Here is a 24,795-nt window from a genome sequence, read left to right on the forward strand (position 1 = left end):
ATGGAGCTAAATGCATATATAGGTAACTAGTTCTGACATATTCATACTCCGTCTTTTACCTTCAGTTTTTCAGAATAGTTAGAAAAACGGACTCATTTACATTATTTTCCTATTCGTGTATTTTCCTTTTCGAGTTCTAGATCTCGATGAGTGTATGGACGGAACACACGACTGTGATGTAAATACTAAGTGTAACAATACCCGAAGATCTTACAATTGAACGTATAAAGATAGAACCAATTGATGTAAACTTGGCTGCATCAGACAAGAAGCGCAGTATTGGCAGCGTGTAAGTTATCGGTTAAACAGACGCCGGCACAAGACTAGCAAAATTGTAGGGTGCTCTGCAAGTGAACATTGTTCCAAAATCTTTGACGTATTGATAGTGCTGTTTGATTTTTTTTCCTCCTTTATTCAGAGAAAGTACGGTCTGTTATCATTTGCGAGGGAAAAAAAAGCACCATAAGTTGTAAAAATGACCAAAGAACTATCGACGTTGTGGATGCAAATTATGGTAGACTGGACTCAAACACTTGCCATCATTCCGCAGTTAGCGATACAAACTGCAAAGCTGAGAACTCATCGGTCATTGTGCGGATGAAGTGCGACGAAGAAGCTAGTTGCGAGCTGCACGCAGATCGTTCAGTTTTTGGTGATCCATGCCCTGGTACATTTAAATACCTGAAAGTCGAATACAAGTGTGTGAATTTAGGTTAAAACCTATAGCTATTGTTTTATTCTGTGAACTGGGAGGAGAAATGGCCTTTTGCTACCATTTAGGACGCATTCGCTTTTAGAATTGCATTAGGCGCTAGATCACGCGTCCATTTTCAGTCAGGGGCGTATTCAAAAAAATATAGGGAAAGAGGCAATCGTCAATATAGTCAATATTCAACAATTAAATTTTATACGAATTAATACCTTTATACTTTCATTAAATAAGCATTCGTTTGGTTCCGGCGTTTCAGTTCCTTTTTCTCTTGAGTGGCGCCCGCAAAAGCAAAGGAACACCTGACGAGGTGGTCTGGGATAGATTTTATGCACTAAGGCAGAAGTTCTGAACTGCTGTCTAGTCGGTTAATCCTGGTTGGATCACGTGTACACCAAAAGAGTGCAAACAATTTTCAAGCTGTATGCAGAAAAATTCAATATTAGCATGCCAGACCATTTGCCTGCATAAATGGTGAGACAGAAAAATTTCTATCTAATAATTCTCTATCGCCCCTTCGTGTACGTTGCTGACGAACACCGCTGCAGAACTAGATGCAAATGGGATAATTAGAGCAGGTTACAGGATAATTTACAGTTAAGATTTATGACACGTGTTCAGCAAATGCTACTGCACCGCAGAAAAACTAAAAAACTTAGGGAGTCTAAGAAGCGTCGTCTTGGGGACGCGATAGGACACAACGCTTTTCAGGTTTACAACGGTAATTTTAAAGCACGAGCCCATTCTAGAAGCCCGCTTCAACATTGAAGGAAAAGCATTTTTGAAACAAAATTATGATGGTTTATACATTACAATTATACGCTTCAAAAACCGGATTAGCTGTCTGTTACGTCGAAGCATCTTTTGTAGAGCACCTTTTGGTCTCAGAACTCACCATCTCTGGTAGCGGCAACAAACTGGTTTATTTCAACACATTGATATATTCTTGTAAATGACACCTCCCCGCTCATAAAGCTTTTATACGCATGCCAAGTGTTAAAGTGTCACTATTGAATTCTAAGGTTCAAGAAGCTCCATAATAAGTTAACTATGTAAGCACCATAGGCAAAAAATTGCTCTGAGTAATTCCCTAAAATCAAGTTTCTAGAAAGACCTTTACCTTTAAGGTTGATCAAGCATTACTCTAGTCAGGTTCGTTGAATGAGCAAGTAGACACTTTTTCGTACCACATTCAAACCGATATCTGTTGTTTATCATGAGCGAACGACCTCATAACACCACTTTAAAAATGTTCGCCCCTTTTGGGTTCACATCAACTCAATTTTGATGAAGGATGAACGTCATCAATTCATACAACAATTGGCAGAAAAAATAATTAAAACGAGGTTTCTATATATTGTGGGCTTTCAAAGTTTTATATAAGAAAATGCTTGATAAAATCAATGAAGAGATCTGATACTCTTGATCTGTTAAAATGGAAGTTTATACACCAAGCTCTTCACAACAACGTTTACTCACGAACATGTAAACAGCATTAAGGAGATATTTTCTCATTAAAAAAATACACCTGATGTGGGCACAAGCCAAAATGTACTCATATTATGTAAAATGGAAAATATCTACCAATGGCATGTGAACAATTTAAGGTATATTAAGATGTTGCGACTCTCTTTTTTCATTTAGATTTCCTTTTGTTTTAAATTAGATTTACGTTGTCAAAGAACACTTGGTATGGAAAGTGGTGCAATCACCGATGAGCAGATAAGTTTCTCTTCCCTAGAAGAGAATGAGGCGAAAATTGTAAGATTACATCACACAGGGACGACTTGGATAGCTGATGAGAAGGATTCTAATCCGTGGCTTCAGCTCGATCTCAGGGCTCAAAACACTGAAGTAACACGAGTAGCAACACAGGGATCCCATCAACATAACAAATGGGTGAAGAAGTACAAGCTACAATACAGCAACTTTGGAGTGAGATTTCAAAACTACAAGGAACAAGGACAAACCATATCAAAGGTAAAACTGATCAGAGGTGGCGAAGGGTTCTAAAACATGAGTTGCTCATTGTACACAAAGTCAAGTTCATTCCTTAACTCAAACTTCCCAATGTGTTCTTTGAGTAGTTTGTTAGGACAAACAGTCCACTTTGCGATCAGATCAGCTTCGTTTCTCGATTTGTTACGATGTATGAGTCGGCAGTTGTTCAAGAAAATTGTTACGATGTATGAAAATTTCATAAATTTACCATTTTCTTTGCCCAGGTACAAATCTCATCTATTCAGGTTTTTAGTAACCTCAAACAGATATTTGTAGAAAACTTCGACTTTATCTTAACTTACGGTGGCATGGGATTTCATGAATCAAGTCGCTCGTGAGATATTTCACAGTTTACCCGGCGAAAAGCATTGCATACTATAAGGCGGGCACGTACCGCGCATTTTAGATAAAAACACTCGAGATTTATTTCACATCTATTATGATGCAGGAATTTGACGGAAACACAGACAAGAACAATGTTGTTTATCACGATCTGAACCCACCAATCACAGCAAGGTAATAGTTAATCTTTAACCCACCAATCACAGCAAGGTACATACGTTTTCTACCCGTGGAGAAGAATAACGAGATATCAATGAGAGTGGAGCTGTATGGATGCGTGAAAGGTAAGGGAAATGGCTTTCTTCTAAAGCTGATAATCATCGTATCTAACCGGCTCATTAAATAAGCTGAGTAATTGATACTGTTTTGAACCGAATCCATCGATCCTCTGGTAAAGAAAAACCAGATAAAGTTTATGAAAGTTTGAAGTTAAATCAGCCAAACCAAAAACGGGACTAAATATCAAAAGCAGTGACTGGTGTGTTCAGAAATTTCCTCTAAGTTTCAATCAAACGAAACTATGGACAGTTTTCTACTAATGGGCTTGAGATAGAAAAGGACTACGCATTACGGTTGATCTGATCATAAAAGCTCTTTAAGGTTCTTCATTTTGTTGAAAGTTTCTGTGAATGTGTTAGCGAAATTTTCAGCTCAGTGTTATCTACACTTGATTAATTGCTTCATGATCTCATGACTGCTTTTATTTCGCTGCTGTAGATAAGTTATATTTGTAAAACGCCTGTTAACCTTTCGTAAACAGAATGTGGAAGATTTCTCGGCATGCAAAGCGGTGAAATCTCTGATGGACAATTAAGCGCCTCTTCAGAGAGAGACTCTAAACACTCCGCCACTCAGAGCAGACTTCATGTTGTAAATCCTGACAGAGTGGGATCTTGGGCAGCTGCAAAGAATAATACGGATCAGTGGCTCCAAGTTGATCTGGTTATTCTGCACACTCAAGTGACACGTGTAGCAACACAAGGAAGTAATGGAAACCAGGAGGAGTGGGTTACAAAGTACAATCTACAGTACGGCAACAACACAGAAAGGTTCTACAATTATACAGTCCCAGGGCAAAAAACAACGAAGGTAAAATTGATTTCTTATGTATTGATTCCCGTTTAAACAGGGAAAGAAGTATTTTTGGATCTTCTTTAGCAGGGGTTTTGCAAACGCACCGCCCATAATAACTGTATAATATTGAGGCCCCCTAGAGGAACGACTAGAGGAATGGTGTATGAGCGAGTTAGGGGACTGTTTTCACATCGTAATAACTGATATTAATAAAATTAATTGTTATCAAAGATTTATTGAAAAACCTCTTGTGTTGTAAATTCAAGGTTTTTGCAGGAAACGTTGATCAGAATATCGTGGTTTATCACGACCTTAACCCCCCAATCACAGCGCGTTACATTCGTTTTAAACCAGTAGAGTGGCAGGACTGGATATCAATGAGGGTAGAACTGTATGGCTGTGTACAAGGTAAGGCCTGAATGACAATAACGATTGAGAGGTACCTCTTGTAAAGAGTAATTTACACCACACAATGCTTCATTTCCTGTTCAAAAGCGAGCCCTTGGATGTTGTTTGTTGTGTGTCATCTCAATCACAATCGAGCTGCTACAAGTTGACGCGAGTTTCCTGGACCAATAACAGGGCGAAGTAAGGCAAAACTAATACAATCCCGGACAACTTGTTATAATTATTTGAAAATTGCTCTGCATAGCATTATTCAATTGACTTATCAGCTTTGGTCAAATGGAGTTCCTTCCTTCTTCACTCTCCTCCTTTCTCTCTCACGTGTGATCGCCGAACCACAAACTGGAATAATTTGACGAGACAAACTACTCTTATCGCGGGAAACCCCGTGGTGGCTCAACCGTACAGTTTATGAAATTATCCTGTCGCTATTTGAAACATCATTTTGATTTTGGTCGGCAATCAATATCTTACTGTCGAATGTTATCCTCATATGCAGTGGAGTAAGTCAATACCTAACTATCAAGGATTTCTATTTTCTAAAAATACAGTCGTGATCAAGCGTCGAAAATACAAAGTACGACTTATTCGAACACTCCAAGTGACTGACGTTTTTACTCCTCTTTTTTCGGTAATTCAATAATTTACGTAGCTGTAAGAATATTTCCTCAGTAATGGCACCATTGGAAATGGAAACGAAAATTTTGACAATCTCTTAACAGCAACATTACTTTTATTTTAAACATTTTTTATGTTATGTGTGTGTTTAAATGCAGGATTTACGGCTGTGTTTACAAATCTTGGTAAGATTGGATCAGAGGGTCCAAAGTCGATTGGTAGTCATTACAAAGATCAAGACCATAACGGACAAGTAACAGTGTCCAGCGGTATTCAAGTGTGGACTGTGCCACGCACTGGTGAATACAGAATAGAAGCAATAGGAGCCTCAGGGGGGTTCAGTGAGGACAGTATCATAAAAACCGGAGGAAGAGGGGCGCGGATGATTGGAAACTTTAATTTGACCAAAGATGAGATCATTCATGTACTTGTTGGTCAAAAAGGGGGAAAAGGGAATTCAAACCCAAAAACTGCCGGAGGTGGAGGAGGTACATTTGTAGTGAAAGAAAACAACAAGCCTTTGATTATAGCTGGAGGTGGAGGAGGAATTAAAAATATATCGGAACAACATCCAGGATGTGATGCGTCCATAAACACAACAGGGAATGGAGGGTATAACTTTCCATTGGGTTCAGGAGGAAGCAACGGGAATGGAGGAAACACCAGTACAAAATATTCAGGTACGCGGAGAAAGAAGAAAAAAACCAAACAATCAGTAGGTTCAATCCATAAGGAAAAGAGGACCACAGTAAGATTTATCAGAACTTAATTATTGAAATTGCTAATTCTAACTTCGAAGTTCTTCTTTTCTCGGAGGCACCTCTTAGAATATTAAACGAATAAAGGGGTAAGTTTTTAAAGAAACTGTGGTACTGCGTCGGTGAGAGAGTATAGCAGGTAATTTAGTGTTAACAGCTGAGTTGAAAACGTAAATTAGCCACCGTAAAGGATAAAAAAGCTGACGTTTCGAGCGTTAGCCCGTCGTCAGAGCGATTGACGAAGGGCTAACGCTCGAAACGTCAGCTTTTTTACCCTTTTCGGAGGCTAATTTACGTTTTCAACTCAGTTGTTAACATTAAATTACCCACTTAGAATATCAGTTTTCTAAAAAATCCTAAGTGTGCATTCCTCGTGTACATTTCTTTTGTCCTGACTAGCTGTTCAATTTCTAGCAATTGACTACCCAATAATATTTTTAAATAAGCTTCTAAAAATTGAGAGGCGCACTAAGTTGATAATATTGCGAGTCGTCGTTTGAACGTTCTCAAGTAAGTAATCAAATAGAAGCCATTTATGGGGCAACTGCCTCTCAGTTTTCGTTTATTATAGGTGGTGGCGGCGGCGGCTTCTACAGTAATGGACAAAGTGCTTCGAGCGGTTCTGGTCGAGGAGGTAAAGGATATCTTCAAGGAGGAGAGGGTGGAAATGGTAAGGGTGGGTTTGGAGGTGGCGGTGGTTTACGTGGAGGTAACCGCGGAGCTGGAGGCGGTGGAGGTTACTCTGGAGGAAATGGTGGAGCTAATGAACAGTTTTCTTGTGGAGGAGGGGGTGGATCTTTTAACAATGGGACAAATCAGCAGAATGAATGTTGTTTTAACAAGTATGGACATGGTAGAGTGATCATCACGTTTCTTCAGTGACATGCCCTTGGCAGCACTTTCTCTAACGTGTAAGGCTAATTCTGTTCTGAAGGCTGATTTTTGTTAGTCTTTAAACTCCGAAATTGAATAATATTTTGTTTAATGTTCAAGGTCAGTTACTGAGCGCTTTAAGGTGTTGGCCAAACGGTACAACCTGAGGAATTAAAGTCATTTGTTTTTGAGTTCAGATTTTAGATTTACAAACATAGTTTTCTAGAATATTTTTTTTTGTAAACATCTCCTGACGTAAGGATCACGTCTCCCTTAAAAACTGCTGTTTTTGTTCTTTTTCCGGCTCTTTTCTGAGCAATTTATCAGATGAACATGTGCATCAATTGAGAACTAATTAACAAATAACATGCAGGTGATGAGGACTAGTAAGTATTTTGTAGAGAAAATGTTGTGAACATAGTCCTTAATATTTTTCTGCACTTCAATCATTACATATATTTAAGAATTATTTTCAATTGACTACGAGGGTTTATCAATTTATTTTTGTTGATTAAGTCAAAATCAAACTCGATTTTCAATTTTAATACGATCAGTTAGACCCAGTATCCTGTTTTTCCGGCCGCTCTTTGGGCCGACTGATTGCATTTTTTCGCATGACAAAGATTTCTGATTACAAATTATCAAAAAAATTTGGGATTTCTATGGCCTCATTTGTTGATTATCAACAGAATCCTCTATTTATAAATATTTTACCTTTGTTCTGGTTTTACAATAATACTCTTGATTCAATGTTTCAAAGCTTTCAATAACACCTTAGGTTGGAAAGATCCCGACAGTAGAAAAAGAGAGCCGAAATATGGTGGCGAGGGCACAACTCTTACGCTTTGTGGTTTCACTGATAAATCTCAATGATTCGGTCTCGTTTCTCGAAATACGTGAAAGCAAAAGTAAGGATGGGAATCAAATATTATGTCATTCTCAGGTGTTCTGTTTCAAAACCACGTCCATTCATTGGACTGGGAATACTGATACGCCTACAGAGCGAACTGGTGCTGTAATAATTGGTGTTATAATAGAGTGTGTGACCAAAAAGGCTCTCAGTCTGACCACTGATCAGGGCTCACACTGGAACAGAATTCTTTTAATAGCTTTCGCTGGAACTGTAAGTTAGATCGACTATGTGACGATCACGAACATAGTCGTATCTTGGTTGATATCATCAGTTTATAATTAGTCATTAAATAACAGGCAAGGAATAAGGACTAGCTAGTCTTTTAAAAAGAAACTATTGTGAATTCAGTTCTTCAGATTTCATGTGTTACATTAGAGGAACGCTTTTCAATTGACTGTAAGGGTTTATCCTTTAATCAATTTTCATTCTCACATTTAGACCCAGTATCCTTGTTTCTCTTCCCTTTGGGTCGTATTTTGCTATGCATGACACATACGGCATTTTTTTTACCGCGACCGGCGCCGGTTGCAAACTATTCGCGAAAAGTGTGTTTTATTAATTTGTGATACGTTTGGTGTCTTATGGTTTTTATCATTGGAATACGTCATTTTTTTATTGTTTTAATTTTGGTTTTAGGATTCCCAGTCAATTGAAGAGGGTTCAGCCTCACCTCTAGCGAAAAAAATGGCCCAGGGTTGATGCCAAATTGTCGATGTAGCCAATTTATGTGATGGGTTTTTAGATGTTGATTAATTAAGAGGGGACTAACAAATTCTAAAATGAGATTCAGTCATTTAAGTTCTGTTCCCTCTTCAAAAAGTAGGGCATAAAAGCAATTATATATGCCAAGGTGATGACACGTTCAAGTTTCCGCAAAACATTATTTACTTGTTACACTGATATGTTTTTGTCAACATTTAGAATAACTTTTTAGGAGACTCTTGAGCTCTTCTACATAAAAAGGAAGAGAAACGTGTAATTTTAATAACAATTATTATTTCCGAGTCTTCAGTCAGTAGTGTCAATTTATATTACATTATTTTAAAAATCAATAAATTGATTCCTAAATGTCAGTAATGGATCTTTACTTAGTTGCACTTAAGTTATAACTAATTAACACTGATTGTGAACAAAGTTATTAGGGGAAAGAACGTGGAAATATGTTTTACCGAGAAAACGAGAAACCTCAAGTTCACCATATCAATTTCCCGATCTTCGTTTTTGGTTTTTTGTTTTTTTGCTTCCTTATCCTTTCAGTCTCTTCTCCTGCCTTACTTTCTACACCTTCTCAACTTTGCCTCCTTGGTTAGAGACGGAAGACTCACCTACGATTCACATCTTGACCCTTTTTCCATAAAATTATACCAAAGCCCTTTCAGATCCCTAAAAAAGTGTAATTCGGGGCTTTAGTTCTTTCAAGCCGAAGTCAAAATACACTGTAATATTCGTGGATTCTGTCGTGTGTGGTTATATAAAAACTTGTCATGCGGATGGGGCTAATTATTCGCTTGCACGGTTTGAACACAACTGAAACGAGTCAGTTCCTATGGTGACAATCTCCTTCAGAAAGGAAGTGATAAATGTTTCGCGATAAAAAATCCAACTTTGCTCAAAAGGTCTTTAAAAAGACGGGAAGTGAAGCATAGACGGGGTTTTTCATCACCTTGGCCCTTGTCCGTCAACCTTCCCTGTACAACAGACTGATACAGTCTGAATTAAAGGCGGCGGGGAACAAAACTGGCCTCACGAAATAATTTAAATCCATCTTTGACGTTCCAAAAATTTCGGGTCAGTTATAAATTAAAACGGTCGTCTTTACTATTCGATCAAGTGTGGGCGGACAAGGAGAGCGTATAAACATTTGATGAACAGTCTTCATGTAGCTTTGCGCTATATGTTACACTTGTTCAGACATAATTAACTCAGAATGGGAAAAATCTTAAATAACAACTTCCTCTGTGCAACTGATTAAAGGTCATTAATATGAATTATGTATAATTGACTTTCACCAACCAACTACATTCCAAAGAAAATAATTAAGTTTTGGCAACCAAAAACTCACCGTAGCTGTTTGCTAAAATTAAAAAATTAATTAAAATTAATTGCTTTGTTTTTCTAAGAACAAACTCTGTATTCTATTGCTTCGTTCTCACTGTTTTGGCTTCACTAATTCCAGGAGGACAAGGTAAGATTTTCCTATAGTCATGTCTTATCAATAGTCTGAGTAATATTTTGAAGTTTACTAAGAGTTTTTTATTACTTTTTTGTTATCTTTATTAACCTAACAAGGCCTTGAAATATTCGCATAAGACTCTTCTCCTAGTATTGGTATAATGAATTATTTCGTCTAAATACTCGCAATAATACTGGATAACAAATACATTTTACAGGAGGTTCGTGAATATTTTTTGTTATTTTGCTACCCAATTTTTTAAAGTAAGATGAATACAAATGGATGAAGTTTTAGGGAAAAAGTTTTAGGAGAAACCTACAGCGAAAGTTTGCTTTAGAGTTATTACTCGCGTCTCTGCAATCTGTTCATGAACGTTTTTGACTTTTCAGTCCCACAAGATAGATAATATGACCAGTGGCAGACCTTAGTATTTTAAAAAGAAGTTGAGAGGCTTATTAAAACTTGACTGAAATAGCTCCGCTGGATCGAAACAAAACTTGACACAGCTTTCTACAATTTCGACAAAAAAAATTAATTCTTATGGCCACATGAAGATTAAAAAAAAAAAAAACAGCAGTTATCTAAACTTTTCGCCGAAACATGTTACATGTAATAAAACGTGACTCTTTGCCACAAATTGGCTCTAAAGTTGATCTTAAGCTTTTCTCAAATTTCACAAAAACGTAAATGAGAAGATTCTTGTATTTCCGGTTTAAATCGCTTAAACGTATCCACAATAGTTTGTATGCTTTTAAATTGATGCACCCTAAACGGCATGAATCTTAGAAGCTTTTTATAAGCTGATTCTTCCTGCGAGTGTTGGATATCGATAAGATGTCTACATGTATAACTGATTTGGATAATTACCAATTTTGTAAAACTCGTATCGATTATATTTTTTCGCAAAGATTCGTAAAAAAAGGCTTTTTCTGTCTTTGTTCAGAGTGAATAAACTTTTTTTGCCGCGAGAAAGAAAAATTAAAATTAACAAACAAAGAAAACAGGAGAGAACAAAAAAGAAACTATTCCAAATATATTTGTCTCCTTGTTTTAGGCAGAATAATAATCTAACCTGCATGAAGCGATACCGTCATAGCAAGTAAAATTAAGAAAGTATTCACATTTTTAGACAACATCTGTCGGCGAGTCTTGTGTGGTTAGTGGATTTAATTTGGCATCACTGAAAAACTGTCATGAATAATTTGCCACATAGGTGGTTTTAACGAGAAAAAAAAACAGAACAAAAAAACTATTCCAGATATATTTGACCCCTTGTTATAAGCAGAATAATAAATTAACCTGTATGAAGTGATATCGTCATATCAAGTAAAATTAGGAAAATATTCACATTTTTAGACAACATCTGTCGGCGAGTCCCATGCATTCAGTAGATTTCACATAAAACATAACGGAAACGAACAACAGCGTAAACGTCCTGACTTAAATATGACGGAAACATGACTTGACATTTCCGTTCTGGAAACATGACGAAAACTTGATAAAATTGCCAAGACTTAGTATCACACGTTTCTGCAGAACGTAAATGTAGCGGAAATATGAAGCTCTATGTTTCCGTCAGGTGGTTTGTTTCACGGCTACTAGGTAAAGGTTCTTTGCCAACGTGATCTACAACTGGGCCATGACAGTAGGACTGAAATCACTTTAAAAGCACCTGGTAAGGGTAATTATCTTCCACGCTATTTGGTTCTGAAGTGTTTTTGGATTGGGTAGATTAGTTTTTGAATATAGACTTTGAGTCGCAAGGAGCTCTGTCCGCTCCACAATAAAGTTGTCAGAACGTATGGGCGGTCTTGTGGTCAGTTATTGTTATGAAAAATGCCTGATTATGATTAACACTTGGGGTTATCAATGAGACAAATTTCAAATTTAAGGGAAGCGCGATCAATTTTTCTGACAAAAGGAAATGAAATTTGATCGTAGACGCCAAGGACTGGAAACTATCCATCCGTGTTATTAACATTTGTCCTCAAAAGTTTGGAATAAGAAAGTGCTGCACTGAAAAAACGCAAGAAAAGCCTCAAAAGAATGAGGTTTAAAAGGGAAAAGAATATGAAGAAAGTAGTTTTAATTCTTTGACCTGTAAACAGATTGGAATTATGTAAGAGAGGGCTTTTTTCGTTTGCACGACTTCATCTACTCATGAAGGAAGTTGGAAGTATTCGTGGAGCCGGTTATGCAAACCTTCCGATGTGTCTCAGGGTTGCTTAACTTCCAAAGATGAGGCTAGGAAAATACTTGAAAGATATGTCTCAAAAATATGGGTGAACATAAAAAACCACTTCCTATCATCTACGCACCTTTCTATTAACAAGAGCGTACGTAATATCTTAGCTTCACTCCAACAGATAATCTTCCTTGTAAACCAAAGTTTAACAAGGAACTGAACCAAATCAGAGACGATGATATATTTGAGCAACGTATAAGCTGCTACATGCGACATATTTTTGCCGGGTAGGTTGGCACAGTTTCATGCTCTCACCACGCAAAAACGTCTCTTTTTGAGGGAGAACACCAAATGTATTGTGCCTTAACAGATGGTTCTCCCATTTTGTAATTCAGGCTGACATCCCTACCAAAGATACCACCTTTAAATAAAATCATCTGCGAGAAGAAATCAATTTAATACCAAGAGATCCAACTCAATACTTAATTCTCTTGAAGAAATGTTCTTAAAACTGAAGGCTTTAATGGACAACGCTAAACCTGAAAACAGACCCGTTATCCAGTATGCAGCTGTCTACAAGTTTTGTGTTTGTGTTAATTAAAAAAAAGTGAACCGAGAGGATATTCAAAACTAAATAGATCGTCGCTCAAATTCATCACACAGAGGCCAATAGAGTAGCACTGTAATCTAACTCTTCTTTCGCTGAAAGAATACCACGAATTCGAAGAGAATCAAACTCAACTGATGGAAAATTAATGTGATTTGAATCTTTGACCAGTTTACGAATATTTGTGTTCATACAAAAGAAACATCACACCCTAAACGAATGCCTTTTACAGAGTTTAACTTTTGTTTCGAAAACTCTCTAATTTTTAGATTATTCTACAGCGAATCATGTTTCTCTTTTATAAGTTTATGACAGAAAGGGGGTTTCTATTCTAATTGTCCACTGTTCTCAATCAGCCCGTACCTCTCACTGAATTTCGTTTTTCAGGAAAAATGCTGTGGATATTTCATTATTTTCTTGTCTGTGTTTCGGCCACCAACCCTGTAATCGCTGAGGATCAATGCAGGGTAGAAATTAACATTCGTGGCATGGCTCTCAAAGGTTTCGCTTTTAAGAGAATGGCGGTGGCGGCTCCTCACATTTGTGATATCTTATGTGAAAGGGAAATTATCTGCCAGAGCTATAATTTCAACAGAAAAGAACAGATCTGTGAATTAAACAACCGCACAAAGGATGCAAGACCCGAGAATTTCCGCTCAGACCCAGCGTGGTTTTATATTCGCCGTTTAAACGGAAGAGGTAAGAACTTAACAAGCACTTTGAATAAAAACCATGCTGCTTAAAGTCCGTGTTTTCCAATCTCCTGTGCCCTTTGGTATAAATTTCTCTATCAAAATAGAAAATTTCATCCTTTTTAACTCGTGAATTGCGCGCATGCGCAAGAGCGAGTTATAGATACGATGTGGGGAATGGAATTCGCTCGCTCGATTGGTCGATTCCTGTAAACTTTTTTTAGATTTTAGGCTTTTGAGTGCATTTTATAGTTTTTGGCGAGCAATAAACAGACGAAATGGTGACCTTTTTTGCTAAGAATAGTGGTGGGGTGAAAAAGAAGCCAATGATAATCTTAAAATAGTTTTTTTTTCGTTTAAGTTTCAACAAGCGGCGCCAGCGACTGGCAGGCATACAAGGATTCACACTGAAATAACAGAACAACCTTCGTTTTTCATAAAATTGTAATTTACAATCCTTGAACTTGAAAACAATCCCAAGATTCATTGAAAATATCACTTACTGCGAAGTGCTCGGAGTTTACAGATGATCAAAAGCTTTTTCTGTTATAGCGTGAGATTGAGAACAAAATTGATCATTACGTTTCGTCGCGTGTGTTTTTCCTGTGTGAAGCAACAAAAGATGCCGGCGACTGACGAAATAACAAGTGAACACGAAAATCAGATAACACCTAAACAAACAATTTTAGCTACCGATTTCAGTGAATTTTTGAAGAAAAATTTTCTTTTAAGTTTTTAAGACAAATTGAAGATTCCATATACATACAACGTACTAAAATGCGAAAGTTACACACCACGAAATTGATAACTAGGCCTGAAATGAAATTCTATCTTGTTATTGATTATACGTTGCCTAGCACGTGACTTAAATCTACCCAGGCGGAGATCCAAAATGACGGTGGCAGGCTTGGCTTAATTATATCACTCAAAACTCGTTCCCGTTTGTCTCATTTGATAAAGAGGGAATCGTTAATGTTTTCATTAAGACAGTATTGCCTTGATTTTCTAATATTTACAACGAAAGACAGTAAATTTCACTTTTCACCCACATTTACTTCCAACCTTTTCTTTTGAACCAGAAACAAAAATGATAGACGTTTAAAACACATGACATCATCCACCTTGTCAAATGTAATCGCATGATCATTTCAATTGTAATGCCTTCTTATCCCAACGTTACTTTGTTTCTTTGCTACATTAGCGAACACTGAACTACTGCTCGTACTCTAGATATGACAATCAACCACAAAATTCCCTAAACCAGATAACATTAAACATAATCTAAAAAATCATGTGTCAATTCACGAGTTTGCTCACAGAGCACTTTGATCTTTTTTCTTTTAAGTTTAAATATTTGTTAACTTCCGTTTAAAAAAAAAAGCAGCTGTGATACATGTATAAACATTGACAAAAAATGATTGCGTCATTTCTACAAGAGGCTTAAGGTCAGTAAAGAACTTTGAAGAATTGGAAGCTCAAACGAAGGGTTTATGCGAGAGGGGTCCTGTCTTCCTAGAGGGTTGTGCTTGACAGAACGTTGAAATATTTCACAACTAAAGAAGGACATTCAAGTGAATGGAATTCGAGCTTCATTTTTATTCTCTCGTGCTTTTCACTTTTTCCTTTCCATCTGCGCTTACGAATACTTTATTTTCAACATTTTTACCCGTACCAGCTCCCTTGGGTTCGATACGGGAGTTACCAGCACGTTCATGCCGTGAAATAACATCAAGCGAAGGGAAAGACACCGCAAGCAACAATTACTGGCTGGATCCATCTGGAACTGGGAAGGTAGTGTTGGTTTACTGTGATATGAATTTGGAAGGTAAATTACATTTAACCCATTGTAGCTTTCATTTTGTGTTTGAGTTGTCGTTTTTTTGTAGCGACCTTGGTTGCTTTAAGATGTAAAAAAATCGCACCAGTCCTGAAAACAATGCATTGCGCAGTTTCAGCTGTAGAATAAAAAAAAAAAAAAAAAAACCCAAAGGGAAAAAGAAGATAAGCAAATAGACAGGGTTCAACCACACTACATTTTTAGTAAAGTTTTGAAAAACATTCTTGTTTTAAACCCTTTACACCCTAACATCAGTATGCATATTCTCCATACTGTTCTCTTTACATTTACTAAGGTGCTGACAGGGACAAATTAAGTATTTGGACAAATTTCTTATTAGTATCATAACTTTCAACTTTATTGTATGTTTTTACGCAGGATTTACTGCTGTATTTACAAATCTTGGAATGATTGGAAGGAAGGGACCAGACTCGATTGGTAGTCATTACAAAGATCAAGACCATGACGGACAAGTAACATTATCCAGCGGCATTCAACTGTGGACTGTGCCACGCACTGGTGAATACAGAATAGAAGCAGTAGGAGCCCCAGGGGGCTACGGTGAGGACAGTATCATCAAAACCGGAGGAAGAGGGGCAAGGATGATTGGAAACTTCATTTTGACCAAAGATGAGATCATTCATGTACTTGTTGGTCAAAAAGGGAGAAAAGGGAATTCAAACCCAAAAAATGCCGGAGGTGGTGGAGGTACATTCGTGGTGAGAGAAAACAACAAGTCTTTGATCGTAGCTGGAGGTGGAGGGGGAATTAAAAATATGTCAGAACAACATCCAGGATGTGATGCGTCCATAAACACAACAGGAAATGCAGGGAACAATTCGCCTTTGGGGTCAGGAGGAAGCAACGGACACGGAGGAAAAACGAGTGGTCAATTTGCAGGTAAGCGGAGAAGGAAGAAAAAAAACCAATCAGTTTTTTCAGTTCACCAGGATAGGAAGACGACAATAAGATTTATCGGAACTTAATTATTAAAATTATTAATTCTAACTTTGAAGGTTTTCTTTTCTCGGAGGCACCTCTCAGAATATCTAAAGTTCAACTGGGTTTCCAGTTCAGTTTTTAGAAATCGTACACATTTATTTACTGCTCACCATTGATCCGTCAATATACATGGGCATCACTTCATTACATTTCTCTTGTTCAAATAAGCTTTTCTATTTCTAGCAATTGACTACCTAATAATACTATTAAATAAACTTCCAAAAATTGAGAAGTGCACTTAATTGATAATATTACGAATCGTCGTTTAAACGCTTTTAAACAAGTAATCAATTTGGAGCCGTTTATGAGATAACTGCTTCTCACTTTTCGTTTATTGTAGATGATGGCGGCGGCGGCGGCGGCTTCTACAGTAATGGGCAAGATACACAGTCCCTTAAAAATGGAGGTCAAGGATATCTTCAAGGAGGAAATGGTGGATATGGTAGGGGTGGGTTCGGAGGTGGCGGTGGGTTACGTACAGGCAACGGTGGAGCTGGAGGAGGTGGAGGTTACTCTGGAGGAAATGGTGGAGCTTATGAACAGTTTTCCTGTGGGGGAGGGGGAGGATCTTTTAACAATGGGACAAATCAGCAGAATGAATGTTGTTTCAATAGCGATGAACATGGAGGAGTGATCATCACGTTTCTTCAGTGACATGCCATTGCTAGCACTTTCTCTCACGAGTAAGGCTAGTTCTGTTTTGAAGGCTGATTTTTGTTGGTCTTTAAACTCCGGAGTTGAATAATGGTGGTGTTGGCCCAAAGGTGCAACCTGAGGAATTAGTCATTTGTTTTTGAGTTCAGATTTTAAATAAACAAATTCAATTTTCTCAGTGTAGATATTTTTTGTATGAATATCTCCTGACGTAAGGAATACGCGACCTACAAAACTGCCATTTTTGTTCTTTTTCCGGCTCTTTTCTAAGCAATTTATAGGATGGACATGTGCATCACTGGATAACTAGTTAATAAACAACATGTAGGGTGTTAGGACTATTAAATGTTTCGTAGAGAAAATGTTGAGAGGACATTTTTCTGTACTTCAATCACTACGTATATTTAAATATGATTTTCCACTGACTGCGAGGGTTTATCAATTCGTTTTTCTTGATCAAGTCAGTTTTAATACGATCAGTTAGACCCAGTATCTTGTTTTTCCTGCCGCTCTTTGGGCCGACTGATTGCATTTTTTTGCATGACACAGATTGCAGTTTTATTGCCATTGGCGCTGTTTACAAATTATCCAAAAAACTTGTATTTAAATTGAGATTGTATGGCCTCCTTCGTCGATTATCAACATAATCCCCTATTTATAAATATTTTGGCTTTGTTTTAGTTTGACAATGATACTCTTGATTCAATGTTTCAAAGCTTTCAATAACGCCTTAGGTTGGAAAGATCCAGACAGTAGAGAAAGAGAAGGCCGAAATAAGGTGGGGAGGGCACAACCCCAACTGCATATAAAAGGCCAAGCCGAAAACAAAAAACAAAACTTTAATGAAAAACACTAAAAGCACAGTCACCCTCAGTTTTTCTCTAAGTACCTGCTTTGGTGTCATGGAAATTTGAAAGCTTTGTGGTTTTACTGTTAAATCTCATCAATGATTGGGTCTCGTTTCACGAAGTACGTGAAATTAAAAGTAAGGATGTGAATAAAATATTGTGTCATTCTTGGGGCCTGTTTACATGGAGGTGGGGGACCCTAGGTAGGTGAGGTAGCTCGCCTAGGTGGGGTAACCCGCCTGTCCATATAACTTTTTATTTTATTTTGATCAATTTAACATGATAGGTGGGGTGATGCGCCTTGGCGGGTAGGGTAACCCTGTCAGCCGGGGTGACAATTTGCCATGTAAACGCGTCAAGGTGGGATAACCCGCCTAGCCAGGGTCGCGGTTATGGCAAAAAGCTCAAAAGCGAAACATGTATGTTTAAAAACTTTGTACATTTCCTAGCCGTCTCATGGCAGAAATCACCAGAAACCGCAACGGATACACAAGAAGTGTAAAATATTCACATTTAAGAATATTTAGCGATGTAAATCAACCATATTTGGTTTCCTTAACTATTCCGTATAACGTATTAAGAGAGAATTTTTCTGGAGACCGCGTGAAATCCAAAAAATGTGGCACATGCCTAGAAAAAGCCCTACCTTCATACTTCGCTCAAAGATACCTTAGGGTAAGTCTATAAACGTGGTATAATTTTTTTGTTCAGAACTGTTTTTATTTTCTAGAAAATCACCAAACACTATATCGAGCCCCAACCGCCATAACAGTGGCCGAAATGAAGCCGACGAGTAGGGCAACAAAAACGTTATTCTTCAAAAGCGCAAAAGAAAGCAAGTCTTTCCGACTATTATCTATTTGTATACGAGGTATTAACAAATGATTTGAATCTAATAACGGGATTTTTGACATAACTATGAATTATTGGCGAATATTTGAAAATCGCCAAAATTTGATTGATTAAAAATTTCATTTTGGAGCAGTTTTTCAATAAAAATTTTTCCTACTCGGTATAACTCGGAATCACTTGAGATGAGCATTTCTGAAAATTGGAAACGATGTTCTTTTCAAGGATATAAAAATTAATTTGGGGCTCTTAATTACTGCGAAGAAATAGCCCGATCTATTTCGTGCAAATCGCAACGCCGCCATGTAAACAACCGCAGATAATCCAATTATTCTTTTATTATCGAAGCCATTATTTCTTCAAAATCTTACCGCTTTGAGCTGTGCTTTATCAGAAACTCAATATGTTACCCTTACCTTCTGAAACCAGTGATTAAGGAGTGATGTTTCCATTATTTTTGTTTCAAATCGCCATGTTCACTTGAAAAGTGTTTACAACGTCCGGCTTGACCATTTACAGTACTCGGAGCTGTTCATAAATCATCGCAAACCATCGCAACTCTTGACTTATTTCTGCTTCCAAACAACTCCAGTATATACAAAAGTCTTTTTAGCACGATAAACCAAGATGCTTTGATCGCTTACAGTTTCAGTTAAGAAACGTTTGGCTCCCCAAATGGCACAACGATGTTCACCAAGTCGTGTGTCATCACTCATGTTTGTCACGCAATCACGCTAAACGTGCACAGGACACCCAGACAGGCATTCGTCTGCAGACATCGCTGCACCGAGTGCAGGGCCAACTAATATTTATTTCTTAGTCAGTGTTATGTTTTAAACAAAAACCTGCGCGAATTCACTTAAAAAACGCTGTAGATCTCTTTTGAGTGTTTTGAATTAGTGCCATTCTGAAAAACTACTTTTTGACGTTTTCGTAAATTTAGTCATCCCCTGGTACTGACTATACATGCGTTGTTATCGACTCTATTTCCACGACTTCGCGCTTGCAAAGATTATATTTATCAATAGGCACTTTAAGCATGACGTTTAACGGCAAACGGCAAACGCAAGCTTGCCTTTCATTTTGTTACCTATTTATGGAATTCTTAAAAAAATCCTGCACAAAAAATAAAATAAAATAAATCAAACCTACTTAATTCCGTTTACACACGCCTAGAGACAGACGACAGAAATTGAATTTTTGACGTTCGCGGGAAAAACAAACGTCATGCGCAACCTCTCAAATGACGAACTTCCCAGTAAACTAAAACAACTGGAAGTTAATTGTCTAGTGCTCCGTGATTATATACATCACCTACGTGTCCCTAGTGGATCGATAAGGTCTACCACGACCTTCAGTGGCAGGCAGACAGGTTCCACGGTGAGGCGTTCTTTTCTAATGACACTGGAAAAATTCTACCGACTATGTAAACAGAACAACAGACTAACAATTTCGTGCTTTATCTAAGCACTTTGAACGTTAAACTTCACTAAAAACGTAAATCTTCGAGTCACAAAGTCGGCCGATTGTAATAGGCCGCGAGACATTACGTGTTATTTGATATCGCCTGACTGTAGGTCATTACAATTACATTTTTTAAAGCTTTGGACTTACACAATCTCTGTTTTTTGTTTTTGTTGTTGTTGTTGTTTTTTTAAAATTTTCCTTACGATAGCGTGCTCATCAATTTAAACCTTTCGATTTTGTACCTTGATTGCTACGATGATAATGGCCATCGCTAGAAACTTGACAGTTTTCTCTACTCGAACTCGGAAAAAGTTGTTTCCCGTCCCTTAATCAAACAATTAATCGGCCATTCTTTAAGATCCCGAATTCTCGACAAGACAGAGGCGGCGTACCCTCGGAGATTCAAGAAATCAGGAAGTTCCTCCATACCAGCTAACTGAATGGGTTTTATAAAGCAAAAAAAGAAAGAAAGAAAGAAAGAAAGAAAGAAAGGAAAGGAATACAGTGTCATATACTTTAGGTATTTTCCTGGTCAATGAAACCAATATTCAAGCTACATGTAGTTCGTCACTGCTGACAGGTACAGCTAAAACAAAGGGCTTCGATCTTGCTCACGTAAGGCTGCTTACGATGAACGGAGATATCGAGATACCGAAATATTGGAAGGCAACGTGAATATCGATGCCCGTGCTAAAATGAGATCGACTTCCGATTCAACATCATTCACACCCACAGCCTGTTTGTGTGCTGAGATGTCTTTCTCACATGAGCGCAGAGGGACTATAAGAGAAGCTTTTCCTGCAACTCGACTTCGCTTATCTTGGGAGCAGCATTCCCCAACTAATCTTTGAAAGGAGCAATTGATTTCCATTTGGTACGCTCACCTCTTAAAAAAATCGGCGGCCAAACGAAAACACCATTTTAGTTTGCTTTGGAAAATTTATGGCGCGACGCTCATTATATGGTTAGAAACTGTGCCTAATCTAATTTATTTTTTTAGCGCTGAGTATTTTAGAAAGCTACTCCCAATTTAATTTTTCCACTCCTGCACCTGTCTACCCTGTAAGCCGTCACAATTTACAAAATAGGATAACACATTTTTTAACGTCGTTAAAAATTAATGCTGTGAAATTTCCTCTATGCTGTAGTAACATATAGCTAATTCATTTAGCAGTCTAGGGTGACGCATGAGTGGTATCGCGCTTAAAAAATGCAAACAACGGTAATTTTAAATTCTGGATTTAAAACTTTTTCCCGGAAATAAAAAATAGGGGATAAGAAGGAAAGAAAATAAGAGCGTATTGGTAACCGAGCCTCCTTTCGAGTGACATGTTATTGCGTGACACCATCGCAAAAAACGAACGTCAATGATTCATTTCATCTGTCAGGATGCTCTGGCTCGTTCTATAAAAAACAAACTTCCATTCTTATTGTGAAAGGAAGACTTGTAAAATGTGAGTGTTCCAAGCTGAAATATGGTTATAACTGTCCAGCAATGCGACGTTTCCGGCAGGAACCTTCGTGAGATGTTTTCATTGTGATTTGGTATACACCGCCTGTAGTGCTGTACTATCGAAGCTGTTGTCAAGTCTCTTTATAACAAGATTGAGGCAAGGAACCAATCTTAAAAAGGTGTTTTTCGCCAGGTGAGCCTAAGAAATCCAGTTTACAATCTAGTATAGGTCAAAGCGATAAGATTTTGTTGGAATTATGGCTTCGATAATTAAAAGCCTAATTGGATTATCTGCGGTTGTTTACATGGCGGCGTTACGATTTGCACGAAATAGACCGGGCTACTTCTTCGCAGTAATTAAGAGCCCCAAATTAATTTTTATATCCATGGAAAGAACATTCTTTCCACTTTGTAAAAATGCTCATCTCAAGTGATTCCGAGTTATACCAGGTAGGAAGAATTTTTATTGAAAAACTGCTCCAAAATGTAATTTTTAATCAATCAAATTTTGGCGATTTTCAAATATTCGCCAATAATTCATAGTTATGTCAACAAGCCCGTTATTAGATTCAAATCATTTTTTAATACCTCGTATACAAATAGGTAAAATTCAGAAAGACTTGCTTTCTTTTGCGCTTTTGAGGAATAAAGGTTTTGTTGCCCTACTCGTCGACTTCATTTCGGTCATTTTATGGCAGTTGGGGCTCGATACATTGTTTGGTGATTTTCTAGAAAATAAAAACAGCTCTGAACAAAAAAATTATACCACGTTTATAGACTTACCCTAAGGTATCTCTGAGCGAAATATGAGGATAGTGATTTTTCCGATCATGTGCCACCTCCCACGCGGTGATAAAAAAAATTCGCTCTTAAGTTAACGGTTCCTCACGAAAGCAAACACCGCGTAACACAACGCGTGACACTTTCATGAATAAATACATATGTGTCCGAGAATCAATCTTTCGCCTTTTTCGAGATGTGAGCTTGGAACGCCTCTGCTCAAACTCCTTAATTGCAAGCGCAACAACAACCTCAAGAAACTTCACCTCAGCACTCCGGGGTTGTAAGATTGTATGTAAACGCGTTTTATTTTTCGACCACGGCTAGGCGGGTTACCTCACCTACCTGGGGTCCCCCACCTCCATGTAAACAGGCCCTAAGTCTGACCACAGATCAGGGCACATACCGGAACATAATTCTTCAATAGCATTCGCTGGAACTGTAAGTTTGATCGACTACGTGACGATCACAAACCTAGTCGTATCTTGGTTGATATCATCAATCTATAATTCGTCATTAAATACCATGCAAGGAATTAGGACTAGTTAGTATTTCAAATAGAAACAGTTATGAATGAAGTTCTTCAGATTTCATGTATTGCATTATAGGAATGGTTTCAATTGACTGTGAGGGTTTATCATGTAATCAATTTGTTTTTCTTTGTTGGCTCAAAACGAAAAGCAATTTTCAATTTTCATTCCTTTGGGTCTTATTTCACAGCGCATGACGCAGACGGCATTTTACCGCGCCCGGCGCTGGTTGCAAACTATTCGCGAAAAGTGTGTTTTACTAATTTGTGATACGTTTTGTGTCTTTTGGTTTTTATCATTGGAATACGTCATTTTTTATTGTTTTAGTTTGAGGATTCCCAGTCAATTGAAGAGGGTTCAGCCTCACCTCTAGCGGAATCCTGTAAAGTGACTGAAAGAAATGGCCCAGGGTTGATGCATTATCTGTCAAGTCATAAAACTGTAGAATTTAGCTTCTTGCCACCTCTAATTATAACTGTATATGTTTATAGTTCAGTGATTATTAGTGAAGAGGAGATTTGAATGAGTGTGAGAATAAAATCTTGACCCTTTTTCCATAAAACTGTACCAAAACCCTTTCAGATCCCGAAAAAAAAGGGTAATTTGGGGCTTTAGCACTTTCAAGCCGAAGTCAAAATACACTGTAATATTCGTGGATTTTGTCGTGTGCGGTTATATAAAAACTTGTCATATTAATGGGGATTATCATTCGCTTGCACAGTTTGAACACAACTGAAACGAGTCGGTTCCTATTATGACAATCTCCTGCAGAGTGGAAGTGATAATTGTTTCACAATAAAAAATCCAACTTTGCTCGAAAGTTCTTTGAAAATACGTGAAGTGAAGCATAGACGGGGCTTTCCATCTCCTTTGCCCTTGCTCGAGAACCCCGCACCCCCCGTCAACCTTCCCTGTACAACAATCTCATAACGTCTGAATTAAAGGCGGCGGGGAAGGAGAGGGAATTGGCACAAGACTCTTTTCCTCGTATTGGTATAATGAGTTATTTCGTCTAAATACTTACTCTTCTTGCAATAGTATTGGATAACAAATACATTTCATAAGAGGTTCGTGAGTATTTTGTCACTTTACAACCCAATTTTTTGAAGTAAGATGAATACAAACGGATAAAATTTTAGGGAAATAGCTTTTGGAGAATTCGAAGCCTAAAGCGAAAGTTTACCTCAGAGTAATTACTAACGTCACTGCAATGCTTTTCATGAACGTTTTTGACTTTTCGATCCCACAAGACGGATATGATGACCAGTGGCAGACCTTTGTATTTAAAAAAGAAGTTGAGAGACTTATTTTAACTTGACTGAAATAGCTCGGCTGGATCGACATAAAATCGATACCGCTTTTTTTATCATGAGCCAAATGAAGATTTAAAGAAAAAAGCACGCGCAGTTCTTTAAACCTTTCGCTGAAACATGTTATGGGTAATTAAGCCTGACTCTTTGTCACAATTTGGCTCTAAAGTAGATCTTAATAATGGTTGTTCAAATTTCATAAGATCTAAATCAGAAAATTGGTGCACTGCCGGTTTTAATCTCTAAAAAGTATTCACAATAGTTAATATGCTTTCAAACTGATGCACCCTAAAAAGGCATGAATGTTAAAAGCTTTTTACACCCTGATGCTTCCTACGCGCGCTGAATATCGATAAGGTGTATAGATATATATCTTGGTTTGGATAATTACGAATTTTGTAAAACTCGTAGCGATCATATTTTTTTTCGTAAAGATCCGTCTAATAAGGCATAGCTTAGGCTTTTTTTTCAGAGTGAAAACAAAGTTAAAATCAACAAACAAAGAAAACAGAAGAGAAGAAAAAAGAAACTAGTCCAAATATATTTTGCCCCTTGTTTCAGGAGGAATAATAAACTAAACTGCATGAAGCGATATCGTCCTAGCAAGTAAAATTAAGAAAGTATTCACATTTTTAGCCAACATCTGTCGACGAGTCTTATGTGTTCAGTAGATTTAATTTGGCATCACTGAATAGATCACCCTTCATGCAAGTTA

At 37.6% G+C, this 24,795-nt stretch overlaps 2 protein-coding genes across 2 annotated transcripts in view; both read left to right on the forward strand.

Annotated features, from left to right (window-relative positions):
• The window catches only part of LOC149039463 (uncharacterized), a 51,524-nt gene that overhangs the window by 8,393 nt on the left and 18,336 nt on the right, over nucleotides 1–24,795 (forward strand). The window contains exons 6-10 of the mRNA XM_089185813.1: nucleotides 419–667; nucleotides 2,376–2,689; nucleotides 3,159–3,226; nucleotides 3,823–4,141; nucleotides 4,393–4,534. Coding sequence (XP_089041939.1) covers nucleotides 419–667; nucleotides 2,376–2,689; nucleotides 3,159–3,226; nucleotides 3,823–4,141; nucleotides 4,393–4,534 — 1,092 coding nt within the window. The remainder of the gene's footprint in view (nucleotides 1–418; nucleotides 668–2,375; nucleotides 2,690–3,158; nucleotides 3,227–3,822; nucleotides 4,142–4,392; nucleotides 4,535–24,795) is intronic.
• LOC149039464 (uncharacterized) lies at nucleotides 12,698–17,003 on the forward strand. The gene is made up of 4 exons (XM_089185631.1): nucleotides 12,698–13,357; nucleotides 15,026–15,175; nucleotides 15,566–16,087; nucleotides 16,530–17,003. The coding sequence occupies exons 1-4, from the start codon at nucleotides 13,051–13,053 to the stop codon at nucleotides 16,841–16,843; spliced, it is 1,293 nt and encodes a 430-aa protein (XP_089041757.1). The 5' UTR covers nucleotides 12,698–13,050; the 3' UTR covers nucleotides 16,844–17,003.

Source organism: Pocillopora damicornis, chromosome 10 (assembly GCF_964200805.1).
Source record: "Pocillopora damicornis chromosome 10, jaPocDami1.2, whole genome shotgun sequence".
In the NCBI taxonomy this organism is placed as follows: Eukaryota; Metazoa; Cnidaria; class Anthozoa; order Scleractinia; family Pocilloporidae; genus Pocillopora; species Pocillopora damicornis.